Raw genomic sequence first — 18050 nt, 5'->3', positions numbered from 1 at the left:
ACCAGGGTCTGGAATGCAGTAAGTGTGGGTCAGGCTCACGCCTTGTCTGCCATTTTGTTAGGACATACACAGAGGACCCCAAAGAGTCCGTCAGGCAGTGTGAGCTGCTCCTAGAAGAGCCAGACCTGGACAGCACCATCCGTGTCGGGGACGTCTATGGCTTCCTGGTGGAACACCATGTACAGATGGAGGAATACCAGATGGTAAGGCTTACCCACTTCCTGGTGCTCCAGAGCACAGACTGGTTGTTGAAAGACTTACTATTTCCTTTGAGGTGACAAGCCAGCTGTTCTAGTTTGCTTTCTGTTGCTTTGATAAACACCATGACCAAAAGCAACTCAGGACAGAAAGGGTTAATTTCACCTTACAATCCTAGGTTACAGTCCATCCCTGAGTGAAACTGAGAGAAGGAACCTGAGCAAGCAGATGCCATGTTGGAACACTGTTATTGGCTTGTACCCCACAGCTTGCTTTCTTAGACCACCCAGGACCACCTTCCCAGGGGAAACACTACCACCCAACGGGCTGGGCCCTCCATCTCAGTCCTTATTAACGGGGAAAGTTCGGGGCTGGAGAGATAGACCAGTGGTTTAGACACAGTTGCTTTTGCAGTGGACTCCATTCAATTCCCATGACCCACGTGGTAGCTCATTGTCATCCATATGTAACTCCAGTTCCAAGGAGTCCAACATCTTCATCTGCTTTCCCCAGGTACAGGGCACACACATGATATATATACTTATGTGTAGGCAAAATACATATAAATCTTGGAAAATGAATTTAAGAAGAAAATGCCCCACAGGCTTGCCTACAAATTCACATTATGGAGGTTTTCTTCCAAGATGACTCTAGCTGTGTCAAGCTGACAAAAATGAACCAGCACATTTGCTTTGCTCATCCTCGAGTGTCTACCAGCTCCATGTCTTTAAACCAGGCTTCGTTGTTGCTGTTAAGATAGGTTCTTGAGTAGTCCAGGCTGGCCTTGAACTATGTAACTGGTCCTCCTCCTCCTCCTCTATCTACTCCAGTAGGAGACTGACCCAAGGTCTTCATTCATGTTGGGCACCCTGCTCTACCCACTGAGCTACATCCCCAGCCAGCTTTCATGTTACTAATAAATAATAATAATGTCCTATGTAGAAGTGACTATTTGCTTACATTTGTATGGTCATCTTTAATTAGCCATCCCTGTGGCTGTCCAATGTACTAAACAAGTCATGTGTCACTGTGGCTGATGCTGAGCATCTCATAGACTTGTCATCCACTGTCTTTGTAAGATGTTCCAGACTTTCCCACTATCCTGCTTGGGTTTTGAGTTGGCTTTTCATTTTCTAAATATATCTCCTGTCTCGGACATGATCTGTTTCTATTCCGTTCCCCCTTTCTTTCCAGGATTCCATCTGCTTGCATCTCTTGGAGTTGTAGCCAAAATCTGCTTTCTTTCCAGCTCTGCTCGGCCTTTCCTTAAGCACCCCTCCGATGCTGAGCCCACCCAAACTTGGTCATTTGATCCCTGAGTCTGACTTGGCCGCACTGTACCAGACCCAGTGCCTTCCAGCCCTCAGTCTGCTTTTTACCTTTCCTCAGTGCTCCTTCCCTCTAATGCTGCTGCTGCTGACTTCCAGTCTTCTGCCCTCCTTGGCTGTGTCCTAAGCTTGTCCTTTTTGACCTTGTGTACCATGTGCCCACCTGCAGATAGGCAGCTTTTGTCGTCTATACCTAGGGCAGCATTTTCCATCCCTTTGGGCTCTTGTTCATTTGGCTCCTGGCCTTGGGGTTAATGGTTTAATGTCAGAACCAGCCAAGCAGCACACTATAGCCTTGTTTCTTTTTTATGACCCTTATAGTCATCTTCCTATTATATCTATCCAATAAAATCATTCTAAGAGTTTTGTCATACTTATACTGAGATCTAGCCAGTTATGGTCTATAGGCCAAGCACTCAGGAGGCTAAGGCAAGAAGATTACTACAAGTTCAAGGCCAGCCTAGTGTACTTACAGAATGCCAGGGCAGCCAGGGACACACAGTTAAACCCTCTTTAAAAAAAAAAAAAAAAAAAAAAACATAGAAGCAGCTAAAAATAAAATATATTCATTATTTTTAGTTATTTTTTAAGCTGCTAGGAATTTGGTTCCTATGATGAATTGATATGCACTTCTAGGGGTAAGCTATAGAAACCATTTCTGTCCTTTCCCTCCACATTGAGTACACTGTGCCTTGCAGATGAACATGTATATGCAGTATAGAGGTGTAAGTATGCTGCTTTCCAGAAAGCTGGTTCTGTCTGGCCTAGTTCCCCCACTTTCTACACAAGTCCTCTGCAAAGCCAAAGAAATCCCAAGGAAACCCACTGGTGGCTCCACAGTTTGCAGGCCCCATATCAGGGACCGACTACTCAAGCAGGAGACAATGTAATTATAGGTCAATTAAACCAGGTTAAACCAGATACTTGTCCAAAAGAAACAAGAAGCTGAGGACCTAGGTCAGACCCTGCACATATGTTATGGCTGAGTAGCTTGGTGTTCTTGTGGGTATCCTAACCATGGGAGCAGGGGCTGTCCCTGACTCCGCTGCCTGGGACCCTGTTCCTCCTGCTGGGTTGCCTGGTCCAGCTGTGAGGAGATGATGGTGTGTGCCTGGTCTTATTATAGCTTGCCATGCCATATTTGGTTGATGTCCCTACCTGGGAGACCTGCTCTTTTCTGAGAGAAGGCAGAGGGGGGTGGGTCAGAGGGAGACTGGAGTGATGGGGGAGAGACTGGGGAAGGGAAACTGCAGTCAGGATGTAACATATGAGAGATTTAGGAAGGAAGGAAAGGAAACCATTAGCAGCTTGACCTCAGTTCAACCAAGCACATGCCCCAGAATGGGTGAGAGATCCACCCCTCCTTTGCCAAGTGTCCAGGGGCATCCATGGCAAGCAGACTCCAGAGGGAAGGCAGCTCCAGCACTCAAACCAGGTTTCTGTGTCCTGGCTATAAGGACCCTCCCTCAAGGACTGCTGGTCCTGTTGTTCAGTTTAGGGTTGCCACTCAGAACCTGAAACATGATAGACTCCCAGAAGAGTCCCTTACAGATACTCAGGACTCTCAGACCAGTGACTCCCAAGTACATCTCGAAGTAAAGGCTTTTCTCTTACCTAGAGCAAAGAATGGTTTCCTTGGCCCCGAGAGTGTGCAGAGACCTTATTACCATGAAGGAATGGCATAGTGCCGCCCTTGGTTTCACAAGAACTACAGAAGTAACTGGTAGTCACATCTATTGGGGCTTCAGGTAACCACTGTTCCTTTTACTCTAGGCCTACAAGTATCTTGAGGAGATGAGGAAAAGACTTCCTTCAGCCAACATGTGCTACTATGTGAATCAGCACACTGTGGACACTGTGCACCAGGGCCTGGGCCTCCCTCCATCTCGGATCATGCCTGAGCGGGTCCGCCACAATAGCATGGAGGACCATAAGGAGGCGGATGAGGAGGTGATAGAAGAGGTGGACAACGACCCCTGAGAGGCCCAGGTCCCCAAACAGGCCAGCACTCCTGCAGCTTGACATCAGTCATCGGAAAGACAGCTCTGTTTGTTTGTTTGTTTGTTGCTATTGTTTTAAAATTCTGAATTGTAAGCAGAACAGTGGGCTGTGTGGAGTCCAGCCACTGCGGCCCAAGAGCATACAGTTCTGGATCTGCCCCAGTTCTGCTCTTAGAAGGAAGACTGCGGGTGTTTTTAAGTCATTTCTTCTGCACTCCTGCCTCTGGGTGCTTGGCAGATCCTGTAGTGTTTGGTTTACTTCTTTTTAAAGGAGGTAGTTTATTTTTCCCCATGGTTTTCCAATAACAGACTCAGAAACTTCTAGAACTTTGTGACATGAGCTTCACTTGGTGGCTGGGAACTCTTGTTACTGTTAACTGCGCCTAGAGTTGGCTACTTGATAGTACCCAGCAGACCCTGATGCCCTTGAGACCACAGCAAGGACCACCTGAGCCCTGAGGACTGTGCCCTTTGTCATCAAGTAGGGACTAAGATACAAGGCACCATTTATGGCTGTTCACATTCACATGACTTAAAATAAAGTCCATTTTCTCAGAATCAGTTCTCACATGGCTGCACTTTCTCATGAGGACTCGTGAGGAACTAAAATCCTTGCCAGTGAGAACCACAGAAGCAGCCTGTTTGTTCTCACAGGAATACAGTGTTGTGAAGCCCTTGGAGAACCAGCAGGCTACCCCTGGTCTGCTGTCCTAGCATCCCATCCAAGTATAGTAAAGACTAAGTAGCTGTCTCTTGTCTTTACTCTTGAAGCCCTGGCCATAGAGCCCAAAGTTCTATTCTCAGGAGGCACATCTTGCGACCCATGGCACAGACCCTCCAGTATTTTAGCCGAATGCTTGGCCTGGCCAAGATATAAGTAACAGCAGGGGGAAGATGGATAGGAGCCTACTTCATGCACACAGGGACCCCCCGGCCCCTCCAGACCTGGCTCTCACAGAAAGCCCAGGTGTGTGAACTCTGCTCCTCAGAGGTCTTCCCTTCTTCCAGTGTTGATAGTCCAGGCTCCATTCTGACCCCTGTGGAGATTCCTCAGGGCTGTGGAGAGGAACTGGACAGGAGCTTGTCTTTGAGTCTCTCCAGAAGCAGCAGAGCCCTTAGTGCCAGCTCCCTACAGTCCTCATCCACGTCCTTCTCAGCCACATCTGCCGAGGAGAAACAGAGGACTTGTGAGTGCTTCTCCACACTGCTCCTCGTGGGGCCACCGCAAGGCCTCTCTCTGACATCCCACCACAGAGATCCAGTTCCGGTGGAGGGACAGACAGCTCAAGTGCATAGTTCAGCAGCCCAAGCACTGACCTGGATAAAGTCAGTCAGAGAATACAACCTGGGGATCTAGCACATGACCCTGAGGAAAACCTGGCCTTGCCCAAGATGGCTGACAAACACAGGGAACTTGGGAAATAATGAATGTCAGAAAGAGCAGAGCAGTAGAAGACACATAAGCCTAGGCCTGACCAGGAGTCCTGTGGAAGCCAGTTTGACTTTGTCTCAGGGTCAATCACAAAGTCAAATATCTGAAGCTGGGGCTCTGGATATGTCCTTCCCGGTAGGTCCCAGGGTAGTCATGGGGCCTGGGGTGAAGTCAGAGTCTGCAACTGACTTTTAAGAGAATATGCAAAGGTAAAACACAAAGGGTGGCGAACACTCCAGAGTGGCTCTAGATGAAGTCCCCAGCATTCACTACCTCCACATAACCTGTCTGGATTTGATTTTACACAAGCCTTAGTATGTAGGCCTGGCTGGCCTAGCACTCATCGTATAGACCAGGCTAGCTCTGAACTCACAGAGCTCCTTCTGTCTCTGCTTCCCAAGTGCTTTGATTAAAGGCATGTGCTGTTGTGTCTGGCTTTGGATTTGGGAGCCTTCTGAGTTGTCTGTTGAGACCCAGGTAGTACTCCCCAAAGAAACAGGGTAACTATTGTCCCCTGGCTCCCCACACTCATGTGGTCGCACCTCTCAGACCTACTCTGACTGACTGGCCTAGCCCCATTTACTCTAGCTACTCCACACCTGGGGTCACTGTTCTGGTCCAGACACCAACCTGCCAACCAGGATCTGGCTTCCAGTAGCTCATCTGGCAGGTCCCCCAACAGCCGCTCTGTGGGTACACTGAAGAGGACAGAGGACACAGCAGACAGCAGGCCCCGGCGCACATAACTACCAATCAAAAGGGTGGGGAGAGGTATGGCTTTGTGAATGGAGCCCCAACTAGCCTACCAGAAGGACCTCCCACATGTACCGAGTCCAGTAGGCCAACTACAACAAAGCTCACTCCAGCCCCTTCTGAGTCCCCTCTGGCATGACTACTTCTTCTTGGGAAATATCAGGCATGCTGCCTTGCAGACTGTATGCTGCCCTAACCCCATGAGCCACTCACCTGTCAACGTGAAAGCGAAGGGCCCATACAAACTCCAGCAGGGCCTTACCCATAGGCACAGCCACCTAGAAGTCAGCACAAGGACAGCTGGTGAGGGGCGTTGCTGTGTTCATTCCCAACACTTGCACAAAGACAGGATCCCATGAGTCAGGGCTCGCACTGAGTGGGGATGCGTGCAATGCTTCGTGGAGCTTTGCACAGACTGCCTCAGGGCCAGAGGAAGGGGAAGATGTCTTCTGAGGTCCAGTGCTCATGTCTACGACCTTGTCCATCCGGTACTGCCCACAGGTGGGGATGAACAAGCCACGCAGAGTTCAGGTCCTGTCCTGTGAGCACTGGAGATTATTCCTACAACTGCACTGCTGTGGAACTCTGCGGCAGGCTTTTAGTTCCCATTCCCAACTCACCGTGGTGTTAACAGCCAGGTACATCAGGGATGCTAAGGTGTGGGTCAGTCTTCCAAGTACCAACTGGTCATCTCCTAAAAGGTCAAAGGTCACCAGAGGCCTACAACATAGAGCTGAGTGAGTGGGGCAGCCACCAGAACCTTTGGAGGCTCACATAGTCTTCCTGCCACATTCACACACTGGGCCAGTATGGCAAAGGACAGCCCCAAGAGGAAGGCATTTCCAAATGCTTCAGCATTGCTGTGTGCTGCCAGGCACAAGAAAGGCTCTGAGTCAAGACCACACCCTATGTTATCACTGAAATCTCACAGGCTGAGCATGGACGAGACTCAGTTGCAGAGATGGGAGGAGGTAGGTGATGGGTGAACAGTAGGCCAGCAGCATTGACAGCATCTTCATAAATCCAAGATCAAAGAGCACAAAACGCAATAGCAAAGGGACGTTCCAGAATATTCCACACCATTTAACTCAAGCTTATATATAATTCAAGCCCACACTTATACCTTACTGTGTCTAAAGTTCCAGAAACTTCACCTGTCAAAGTGCTGAAGGAGGGGGAAGAAGAAGTAACCAGCCACAGAGTTGAATTCATTTGGGACGCCTGATAGCTCCCTCCGAGGACAACCCTGTCAAACATACAGCATTAGTCAAGGTACAATGCTGCCACCATCTAGTGCAGTTGTGTAGCCCCCTCAGGCTGACCTAGAGCCTGCCTATGACTGGGTTCCCTTCAGTCAGCCAACACCTAGACCTGTGGCAGATCTCTCAACCTGTGGGTCATGAGCCCTTCAGATCAGATATCCTGCATATTAGATAATTGCATTATAACTCATAACAGTAGCAAAATTACAGTTAGGAAGTAGCAACAAAATAACTTTATGGTAGGTGGTCATGACAGCAAAGGACATGAATAGAGCCCTGTTACCTTGGAGAACCTCCGGGTCTTGCTTCTGATCCGCTCCTCCACAACTACCTGCCAGTCAGGAGCCACAGCACTGCCAGGCTGAGAAAGAGCCAGTGCTGGTGAACACAAGGTGCCAGACGCCGGGGAATTGTGCTGGGAAAGCCTCTGGAGGCTCCTTGGCCGAGACAGTGCCTGGGCAGCTAGAACAAGGACCTAAGAGAAAAGGCACAGAGAGCAGGGACTGGAGAGGTGGCTGAGGACTCAGGTTTGGTTCCCAACACCCATACCTTTTCTGGTTTCCACAGGCAGCTCACAGATATAGTACACGGACATTCATGCAGACAAAACACTCATACACATAAAGTAACTGAAATGTTGGGAAAATGTCTCTGGGGAAGGATGATCTTGAAAAAGTGGGTTCGTAGCCAAGTAAGTATCCACAAAGCTCTACAGCCTGGATGATGTTCAGCCATAGGAAGAAAACATTTTGTTTATCCTATAATGATAAGGTTCATGCTGTATAAAAATCCACCAATATAAAATACACATCAGAACTGGTTAAGACTTAGTGGTTAAGGATGCCCAATGTCCTTGTAGAGGACTGGAGTTCAGTTCCTATCACCAGTGTTAGATGGCTCTCAATCACCTGTAATTGCAACTCCAAGGAATCCAACACCCTCTTCTGGCCTCCACGGCACCACACACAGCATGTGCATACTCACAGACACACAGGCCTAAGCATATGACTACAAACCACACAAACAGGCCCAACAAGATGGTGCAGAAGTTAAGAACATGCACACACAACACACAGACACTAATAAATAAAGCCACACAAACAAAAGACTATTGCTTCAGCCTCTCACATTCCAAGAGAGCACAGGGTGATCTTTGGCTACAGGTCCATACAGGTCAACCTCCCACTGGGCCTGACAGGGACAGGGGTCTGGGTCACTTACATCCAAGATATCCATGCGCTGCCGGAGGCTATAGTTCAAGCCATAGAACTGTGAGGTCAGATACTTGGCTACCTGGATAGACAAAGGAGAAGCCACTGTGCTAAAGCTCCGTGACTATCCAAGGGCCCAATGGGGATCCAGAGTGGGGCCACCGGGGTTTCTAATGCTCCTGGTCTGGCTAGGGTCACCATGCTAGAACATACCTGCTCTGGGTGTGTGACTGTAACAGCCACCAGAGCCCTCTGGCGCAACTGCTCAAACTCTGCTACACAGGTCTTCTCTTCCAGGTGCAGTAGTACCTTGGCCAGCTCCACGCTCACCTGCATAGGGACAGGAGACAGGATGCCTTCAGCCCCATATACCCAGCCAGCAATACAGTGCCACCCTCTAAGATCTAGGATACAGATGCCACAAGGAGAACTGGCACCCCAGAAGTTCCCAACCTCCCTACATACCCTGACACATCCTTTTACTGCTCACCTCCCGAGTGGCCTCCGGGTTCCTATATACCAGGCCCTCAAGCACCTTTAGGGATGCCTCCCAGCGTTCCATGTCCTCAGATGTAGTCAAGGCTGCACAGAACCCAGACAAGGCTCAATAAGTCTCAGCACTGACTCCAATATGCCCAGAGTATCAAAATGAGGTCTGGCAGTTGCTCTAGGACAAGGTGAAGTAGGGCCAAACCCAGGAATCCCTCAAAATAAGCTATTGTGGGGTAAGCACAATGTCCTGACCTCAGGAAAGCCCACCTTCTATGCAGTCTCGGATATACTGGGGTTCCTTGCTGCTCTTCAGCTCTTTGTCCCCTGACATGTCATAGGGGATGAACTCATCATCACTGTAGTAAAACAAACAGACACCGGATCTGTCCATCCCAGTCAGGACTTGGGATCATTTTTCTTTCCTGGAGGGTAAGGCCTGAGGATACTAAAATTCCCTCCCAGGAGCCTGACAGCTGCAGGAGATGGTTAATGGAAAGGTGGTGGCTCCTGCTGCAGACTGGCAGGAAGGTGAGGACTGGGATCAGCCCCTTCCTGCACGTGGTTGGCTCGTCTCCACATGTAAACAGAAAGCCACCCGCAGCCAATCTTGGACACACAGAGACCAAGCAAGGAGCCCTGCCTACCTGTCCAGCTCCGAGTCAGAGCCCTGCGGCTGAGCTGGACGAACATCACTCTCCATGGTCTTTTCTGGTGTCTCTACAGGAGGCTCTGTGGCAACAGGAGCTGGGGATGGGCTTCTAGTAGACAAGCAGAAGCAGGGTCACCCAGGATAGCCTTGAACACCACATTTCTAACTTTTGTCAGAAGGACTCAGGGTGAGGGCTGGGAAAGGAGAGGCTCTCACCGTGCCTCCGAGGAGCAGTCACCCTCAGGCACCGGGGCCACCAGGGCCAGCAACTCACGGCTCATCTCATCGCCTTCGTACTGGTGCAGATACACTGGAGTCAGTGATGCCCACAGGTTTCCAGTGCCACCTCCTCATTGACAGGCAGCCCAGGCCAACCCTCCTCTCATGCCATCTGATCTCATTTCACAGCCTGGCCAGCCACCTTTTCTGAAGCAACTTCTGAATGCCCACCTCAAGCTAAGCTTGGTGCTAGGTATGCTGAGCCTGAAAGCCACGTCCTCCTTCAGGACTGATACTTATGAGTTCCGACACACCCAAAGATAGGACTCAGCAGAGGCTACATCTACAGGCTCACAGTGAAGCCACGCAGGGCCTAACATAGTCAAGGCCTTCACTATCCAACCTGAGAGTGCCCGTGCCAATTAGTGATCAGTAGAGGCTGACACGCCCTACCCTACCCACTGCCAGCCCAGAGCAGCCTTACTGTGCCCTGGACTCAGAGCACCCGGGTCCAGCAGACCAACCCCAAAGCAATGGTTTTCTTCTCTCCTATCTAACCAAGCCAGGACACACCACATTCTCACAGACATGGCCCTGACCACAAACAAACCCCCTCCCACTCTTCCCACTAAGAGCTGGAATTAGAACCACCCCATGCATGAAGCCCTGGCCCTTCACATGCCCAGCATAGGACACCCCTCAATCCTAGATCCCAGAAAGTGGAGGTATTAGACCTGCTGCCATGTCAGCAAGGGTACCCCAGAGCCCTGTCACCAAGAAGACATAGAGAAGACAGCTTTGCTCACTTGGAATTTCAGGGGAGGCCCATCAGGGTGGATCCTGGAGCTGATGACCTCTGCCACAATCATGCCCAAGCGACGCACGGGGGGCAGGCTGCTGTCCAGGCGGCACTTCACACCTGCCATCATGCTGGCCAGCAACTCTTAAAGCACCAGACAACAAATCCCAAAGGGCTCCTCAAAGGGTTAGGGGATAGGGCGTCTCCATGCCACAGCCTCCTTACCATCCCGGATGTCCTGCAGCTCCGGCTCCCTGAGGTGTGCCAGGCAGACAAGGATGGCCTTGCTGATGTAACTCTGCTGCTCCAGGGGTGCGTGTCGGACGGCACTGCTGCTGCCCCATGTCTCTAGCAGCTCCTTAAGCACCTGGCAAACACAAGTCTCCACCCGCTCAGGCAGCAGCTACACCACAGCCACCCGAGTCTCAGGACGAGTGGTGCTTACCTGTATGAGGAGTGGCCGCCGCTGACTGTCCAGAGCCAAGTACCCCAGCAGGCTCTGCACCATGGATGTCTACAACAAAAGTGGGGTCCTGTCTACCAGGCAGAGACTGCTCCCAAGAGGAATGGCATGGAATGGAGCCAGCAAGCTCCAGCCTCCCACAAACCAGAGAGCAGCCCCCACTTCCTCCCCAGCACCACCAGCTCCAGCTGATAGTTTCTATACTCTCCATTTCAACCAAACTTTGAAACCCAGGGGGTTATTCGTCAGATTTCAGACCTCTTGTGGTAGAGGACACCCTAGTGTTGGGTTTCTCAGCCTGCATGCGTATCAGCATGCCACGCTCCCCATTACAACTCTAGGACATTTGGTACATGTGTCTAGGAACTAAGCCACCAGGAGCAGTCAGTACTCTTGACCACTGAGCCATCTCTCCTCTTTGCAGTTTTTTAAGACAGGATCTCACTGTGTCGGCCATGCCAGCATCAAACATGGCAATTCTGTCTCCACCGCTTTCCTGCTAGAATGAGACATGAGCCACCGTATGCACCCTTCACTTATTCATGCTTTCTTTACCTTTCTTATTCCATGACTGAGGTGGCGAATCTCCATCACCCCTCCTGCTCTCACACAGAACACTGCCTTGGCAGATCCCCAGTTGACCATGTTTTTCCTGGCTTAAGCTTCTTGATCTAACAGTGTATTGTAAACTGTTAGCTATTCTCTATGTCTGTGTATGTGCGTATGTGTGCACACTGGGAGTATATATGTATGAAAAAGTATGTAGGTTGTTTATGTGTGCAGTCACATGCACATGTGCATGTATATATGTATGTGGAAACCAGGTCAACCTCAGGTGTCAACCTTGGGAGCTAACCAACTTGTTTTTGAGACAAGTTCTCTCCCTTATGTAGTCCTGGCTGTCCTGCAACTTGCTATGTAGACCAGGCTGGCCTAGGATTTAGAGATCCACCTGCCTCTACTTCCCAGGCTCATTGGTAAATGGGAATAGCCTCAATAGGATCACATGTTTTAATACTTGGTCCCCAGTTGGTATAACTGTTTGGGAAGAACATGGCCTTGTTGAAAGAAGTGTTTCACTAAGGGACAGGCTTTGAGATCTCTAAAGACTCCATGCTCAGTATCCCTCTCCAGGGGGATCATCTCTGCCTTTGTTTACATCTCTGCACTATCCACGTGCCAAATTATTAAAGTGACTCCATCCCTTCACCTGCACACGGCTGCTGCACCAGCTGCCAGCTCAGGTTACTGGGAGGACTCTCCGGGGCTCCTGCCTGAGTGTCCAACATGCAGCATGTAGGAGTGACTTCAGTTTCACCTGTCTCCTCACATCTTGGTCCTTTGCACAGGAGCCAGAGAGAGGCCATCTCTCCTCAGATTCTCCACTGGTCCACCCAACAGCCTGGCCTTGCCTACTGTCCTCTTGCTCTCTGGCCACCCAATACCAGCTCAGGCCAATCTGGACAGCCAACCAGCTAGCCTCTGGCCCACCCTCTCAAATCCTCTCAGAGCCAGGCCTCCTCCTCCAAGCCATACTCCTGTCCTGCCTGCCTCTTGGTGTCAACACCAAGAGATTAAAGGCATGTGCCAACAAGCCGAGCCCTTTCCATATATATTTTTTAAAGATTTATTTATTTTATGTGTGAGTACACTGTAGCTGTCCTCAGCCATACCAGAAAAAGGCATCAGATCCCATTACAGATGGTTGTGAGCCACCATGTGGTTGCTGGGAATTGAACTCAGGACTTCTAGAAGAGCAGTCAGTGCTCTTAACCACTGAGCCATTTCCCCAGGCCCCAATTCCACATTTTTAATGACACTTCTTTCTGTGACTTGGAAAGCGGACAGACCCCACCCTGTCCCAGCATTCTCACCGTGTGCTGATACTGCAGGAACAGAAGCTTCCGGGTCATCACAAACTGTGCTTTCTTATTCTTCACCACCAGATTCCCTAGTAGTCTTGACAGGACTTCAGGCCTGTGAGGCAGGGGTAGAAGGGACCTGAATCACAAGTCAGTCTTAAAAGACAAGGAAAAGCAAACAGTATGGTGCCTGTGCCCTGCCACCTGCTCACCCTGAGAGTTTAGGCTAGTCCTTCTACAACCTGAGTCGGTCCTTAATCTTTCTCCTTCCCAGAATGAATGTGAACATCCATGGGAAGCCTGGACCCCCATATCAGAGCTGAGAGGATCAACCCAACAAGGTGGGGGGTGGGCTCACCACTACCGGCCAGCCGGAAAGTGCAATGCTAAGAGGTGGGCCACCCCAACTGCATAGGACATGGGGTTCAGTATGGTACCCAGGAGAGCAGCAGAGGGAACAGCAGCAATGCTGGAGTCTAACCTTGTAACCCCACTGATTACCTGGGAGCAGCCTCTACGAGTCCTGTCAGCACGGCCTCCACTGCCCGGTCAGGCACTTGCTCTACCAGGCGCCAGCACACCCGCTGCCACAGACAGCAGTCCTGGGTGAGCACTGTCAGCTGAGGCACCAGCACACCCAGGATCTCTTCTGAGGGGACACAGAGGCCCTGGGCTTCAGGAGCCACCCTCAGCAGGGGGCCAACGGGGTGCCCAGTGCCCACAGCCCCAGAGGTTCACAGACATAGGCCAGCCCAGAGACAACCCCGGACCCAGGGTCAGATCCAAGTGAGGGAATCCCACTGAAGGCAAGAGTCGACTTACATATCACTGTATGAGACCTACAGCGATCCTCACCCTCTTAAAGGGTGGGAAGGTGTCAGGTACTACTCACTCTTTCGCCCCTGGATGCAGACCTTCCCGAGAACTCGAGACACGAAGGAGACAGAGCAGTCTAGGCCACCTGAAACAGAAAGCAAGACAAGACTGCAAAATAGGTTGGCAGAAAACACACTGAGGACATCTGACCACGCATGGTGTCTTTGGCTTAGTGGCCAGGTCAGCTGCAGGAACTTCTTGGAACAGATGCGTATTTCAATCTAACATGAGGGGAAACATAGGTGGAGCTGTTTTTAACTTGAAAATCCAGTAATAACATGCTTTAAAAGTGTCCCACACAATACACACAAGCTGAGTGCTGGTGGCACATGCCTTTAGTGTCAGAGCTCGGTTGACAGAGACAGGTGGATCCGTGAATATCATCGCCAGCCTGGTTCACAGAATGAGTTCTAGGACAGAGAGGATTACCCAGAGAAACCCCGTCTCAGAAACAAATGAAGCCAAAACAAAACAATATCATCACACACCCTCTCAATGACCATAGTGACTCTACCTACATCACTGAGGAGGCGCCAGACAGGCCCTGGCCTAGGAGCTGACTACTGACTCAGAACTGGGCTCTGGGTAGGTTACAGCTACCACAGCAGCCAATGCCCACAAGGTCTCCCTCCTTGGTAAAGAAGGAGCCATGAGACGGTCAAGAACAAAGAGGAGATGGGGTGGCAGCCTCCCACTAGTAGAGCTGAGATGACGGTGCCTTCCAGAACACAGACGTGGAGCCAGACACACCATGACAGAAGGCTGGAGCTTAAAAGACTTCAAGGACAGAATCCAAGTGCCACTAAGAATAGAGTGAGACCCTGCCTGTCTCAAAAGCAAGGCAAAACAAAACAGACCAGAAGGAAGTTGCTGTAAGAATCTAGGGAAAACAGAGGCTTGGGCAAGATTGGGGCCATGCCAAAACACCAGAGGACCAGCTTCCTCTGGGGTCACATGGATAAAAGACACAGGAGCCCTCAGGGTGCTGGGATGAGCCCATGGAAGCAAGCCAAGTGATAACTTAGCTAGGAGCAGACTGAGACTGAGAGAAGGCAGCCAGAGTAGCTCCCATTAAGCTGGGGTATGGTTCAGACCAGAGTGTGCATGTGACAAGCACAAGAAGAAAGGCGGGGACAGCTCAGGAAGAGACACCAGCTTGTCAGTCAGTCTCACTGGCCTGTATCTGACAACCCAGGAATCATGTTGGCCCTTCCCAATTCCCACTCTTGGGATATGTACCAAGGAGAACCTGACTGTAATGTCCCAGAGAAGGCAGAGCTAACAACCTTGGATACCTATGGGGTGGTTCCTAGTGATCTGTGGTGACAGCGGTCCCCATAGTGCTCAGAGCATCTGCTCTCAGAGCCAAGAACAGTCAGAATTCAAAATCCCCACCAGAGACATGTGGAAAATAAACAAGGACAAGTGACTGGGCAGGAAAAGCAGGCCTACATCTGGTGGCTTTGCCTAACATTCAGCTAAGAACCAAAGGAACCTAGGATCAGAGTTGACTACCTAAGATCAAAACCCAAAAGAGAGATAATACAGGTAATACAAGAGGGTCCAAAACAGGGCAGCCTCTAACCTACCTGACAGCACATTCCAGACTCTTAAGTCCCCACAGGCTTTGAGAAGAGAAGAAAGAAGATAAAAGCCAAGGGAGACGTTGAGGCAGGTTGCTCACCTTGGAGAAAGTTCACAACTGCTTTCAGTGCCTGCACAACCTCCTGGCCAAGCAGAGGGAAGTAGTTCTGGGGGAAGAACTGGGTCAGGTTGTCCCGCTGGAGACAGTTGCCCAGGAGATCAGGTAAGCCCACGACCTTGCTGAGCAGCGTCTCCTGGAGCAGGGGGAAGCTGGGCTTTGTCTGCGGCCGACACTGTTCCTCCATCAGAGCAGCCACTCTGCCGGTGCTCAGAAATGTGTCCAGCAGCCGAGCCATCTTCATCAGACGGAAGCTAGGGCTAAAGAATAGCAAGTGTATTGGGAGGAGCCCTCCGTCACCCCTCTACCTAGTGTTCCCTTCTGCCCATAAAGAATCAGTCCCAGAGCTAGGGAGATGGCTCAGTGAAATAAGCCCTGCAAGCATGAACATACACTTGATTCCCAAAAACCACATTAAAAAAAATCCAGGGCAGTGCTGCTGTATGCTCGGCACTCAGAAAGCAGAGGCAGGTGGAGTTCGAGGCCAGCCTGATCTACAGAGCAAGTTCCAGGACAGTAAGGCCCACACAGAGAAACCCTGTTTCAAACAACAACACTCAAACAACAACAGAGCACAGTGGCACAAAACTTAATCCCAGCATACATGAGGCAGAAGCAGGAGGGTGTATGTGAGTTCAAAGTCTATATAGTGAGTTACAAGGACAGTCGGGGCTGTTCCCCCACCCCACCCCCAAAAAAACCCAGGTTACGTAACAAGAGCCTGAAGTCCCAGCCCTGGGATACAAAGACAAGTGGATCCCTGAAACTCCATGGCCAGGCAACCTAGCCTGAATGACAACCTCCCAACAGACAAGAGACCCCATTACAAAAACCAAGAATCTGGACATGGTAGTGCACACCTTTAATTTTGCCACTCCAAGGGCAGAGGGTAGAGAACCTCTGAGTTCAAGGCTGGGAACAGCCAGAGCTACATCATAGAGAGACCTTGCTTCAAAAAGACCAAAATAAAACAAAACGAAACACACACACACACACACAAAAGAACTAGTCCCAACAACTTCATAAGCATTTATATTTGCTCATCAGCTGAAAAACCATTTCCCCTGGTGAATCGCCAGTTGCCTGTAGGATGTCCCAGACCCTGCATAGTGACACACCACTCCTTTCCCATTCCAACCGTTTTGCCTGAATTTTTTTTTTTTTTTTTGGTTTGTTTTAAGTTTTGATATTTTATTTATGTATGGGTGTTTTGCCTGCGTACCACATGCACACAGAGCCTATGGAATCAGAATGGGGCATCAGATCCTCTGGAACTGGAGTTATAGTTGTGAGCAGGCATGTGGGTGCTGGGAACTGAACCCAAGTCCTCTGGAAAAGCAGACAGTGCTCTTAAGCCCTGAGCCACTTCTCCAGCCCCACACCACAGCAGTTTATAAAACCCCAGCTTCTCAAAGCCACAGATCCTTCTAAAAACTGCCACTCAGTTGGACATGAAACCTGGACCATGTGGTAGATAGACATTTAAAACCCAAAATGTCCTGATGACCCTGAACATGCCACATAATAAAGCACAGGCCCAGAAGAGGATGGCAAACGACTGGCTGCCTTTCTGATGTCAGCTGGAGGCAACAGAGACTAGCTGATCTGCTCCTGCTATCTGCAATGTGGACCCTGTTCTTCCTCCCAGCCTTCAACAAGAAGAGTGAGGCCAGGCTAAGATTCAGGGTCCCTCCCTTTTCAGAGCTGGGCACAGCTACACTCTGTTTTAAGGTGTTGGAACCCTTCTCAGAACTTAGGCGACCTGTTGCTCACAAAATGCTCACCCAGCAGTACTCTCAATGGCTTCCATCAGCACCAGGAAGGCTTGGTCTGGGGGGCCATTCAGGAAGAAGCTCTCCCAAAGCCGCTCCAGCTGGCCATCCCGGGATAGCTCCAGCCAACTTGGGCTCAGCTTGCTGACCAGACATCTGAGAACAACCGAGAAATGGACAGTGGCAAACTCCTCCTTCTCCTCAGGAAGAACTGGATCCTCCGTTCCACCGAGAAATCGCTTCAGAGTCGTCAGGGTAGAAAGGATATGGCCAGCATCCTCTGAGGATGAAAGGGTGTGAATAGCTTCCTGGACGGTGAGCCGGACAGCAGGCAGTGCTGGGTCCATCCTGCAGGGCAGGGCTAAGAGTCCGAGAAAAGTGTGTTTCAGTGTCAAGAATTCTTCCCATGGCACCCACGAAGCTGAGGAAGGAAACAGGAGGGTGGGCTCCAAATCTCAGAAACCCCACCATCCCTCTTCTGCGTTTCCAAGCGCATCACTCACAATCTCGCTCACGCTATCCCGTCCTTCTCCGGGTTTCCCCGCCTGCCCTATGTTCAGACAGAGCTTCAGTCCTGGACTGTGCCTGTCAAATTCACTGATACTTGGATGAGTGAGTGGGCTTGCCAGGTTGGAGTAACTACAACTCCAGCATCTGCGGCCCCGGGTTAGCACCCCGCCCCCTAAATTCAAGGCCCTTGGCTAGCAGGGAAATTGGCCGCCGTGCAAGTCCGTCACCATGGCAAACCCGACCGGACCAACCCCTCATACAGGGTTCCTCTGGCCAGCATGCTTCAGAGCCAAGGCCACATGCTCCCTCTTGCGCGCCGCAGATTCGCCACGGCACCAGGACCACGCGCCCGAGTCAGTGTCACCTTAGGGCAGGTGTAAGTACGAGTCCCACAGCTGACGTGAAATTCGCACGGATGTTTAGAATTTCTGGGGTTGATACCTACGCGTGGCTAGGGACGAATCAGCGGTGCGCCAACGCGCTGGTGATTGCAGCATCTGCGCCTGCGCACGAGGAGGAAGA

General features: G+C 50.7%; 2 protein-coding genes across 3 annotated transcripts in view; one reads left to right on the top strand and one right to left on the bottom strand.

The window, feature by feature from the left end:
• IFT140 (intraflagellar transport 140) overlaps nt 1-3529 on the top strand; it is an 81073-nt gene extending 77544 nt beyond the window's left edge. The window contains exons 29-30 of the mRNA XM_080942475.1: nt 62-203; nt 3300-3529. Coding sequence (XP_080798601.1) covers nt 62-203; nt 3300-3506 — 349 coding nt within the window. The 3' untranslated portion in view covers nt 3507-3529. The remainder of the gene's footprint in view (nt 1-61; nt 204-3299) is intronic.
• Nucleotides 3530-4561: 1032 nt separating this feature from the next.
• Nucleotides 4562-17739, bottom strand: TELO2 (telomere maintenance 2). 2 transcript variants are annotated; one of them, XM_080942470.1, is made up of 21 exons: nt 17522-17739; nt 17031-17379; nt 15229-15506; nt 13561-13629; nt 13170-13317; nt 12681-12783; nt 10789-10857; nt 10569-10710; nt 10351-10487; nt 9542-9621; nt 9321-9434; nt 8944-9032; nt 8675-8766; nt 8398-8514; nt 8195-8266; nt 7257-7448; nt 6866-6957; nt 6332-6431; nt 5925-5989; nt 5589-5704; nt 4562-4689 (listed from the first exon to the last, which is right to left on the bottom strand). In XM_080942470.1, the coding sequence occupies exons 2-21, from the start codon at nt 17363-17365 to the stop codon at nt 4577-4579; spliced, it is 2523 nt and encodes an 840-aa protein (XP_080798596.1). In that variant the 5' UTR covers nt 17366-17379; nt 17522-17739; the 3' UTR covers nt 4562-4576. The 2 variants fall into 2 exon arrangements, with proteins under 2 accessions (XP_080798596.1, XP_080798597.1); XM_080942471.1 differs by having other exon boundaries at nt 13170-13314.
• Nucleotides 17740-18050: the final 311 nt, after the last annotated feature.

Source organism: Micromys minutus (genome assembly GCF_963924665.1).
Source record: "Micromys minutus genome assembly, chromosome: 31".
NCBI lineage: Eukaryota > Metazoa > Chordata > Mammalia > Rodentia > Muridae > Micromys > Micromys minutus.
Note: the sequence above shows the minus strand (reverse complement) of the source record. Positions and strands in the feature narration are given on the sequence as shown.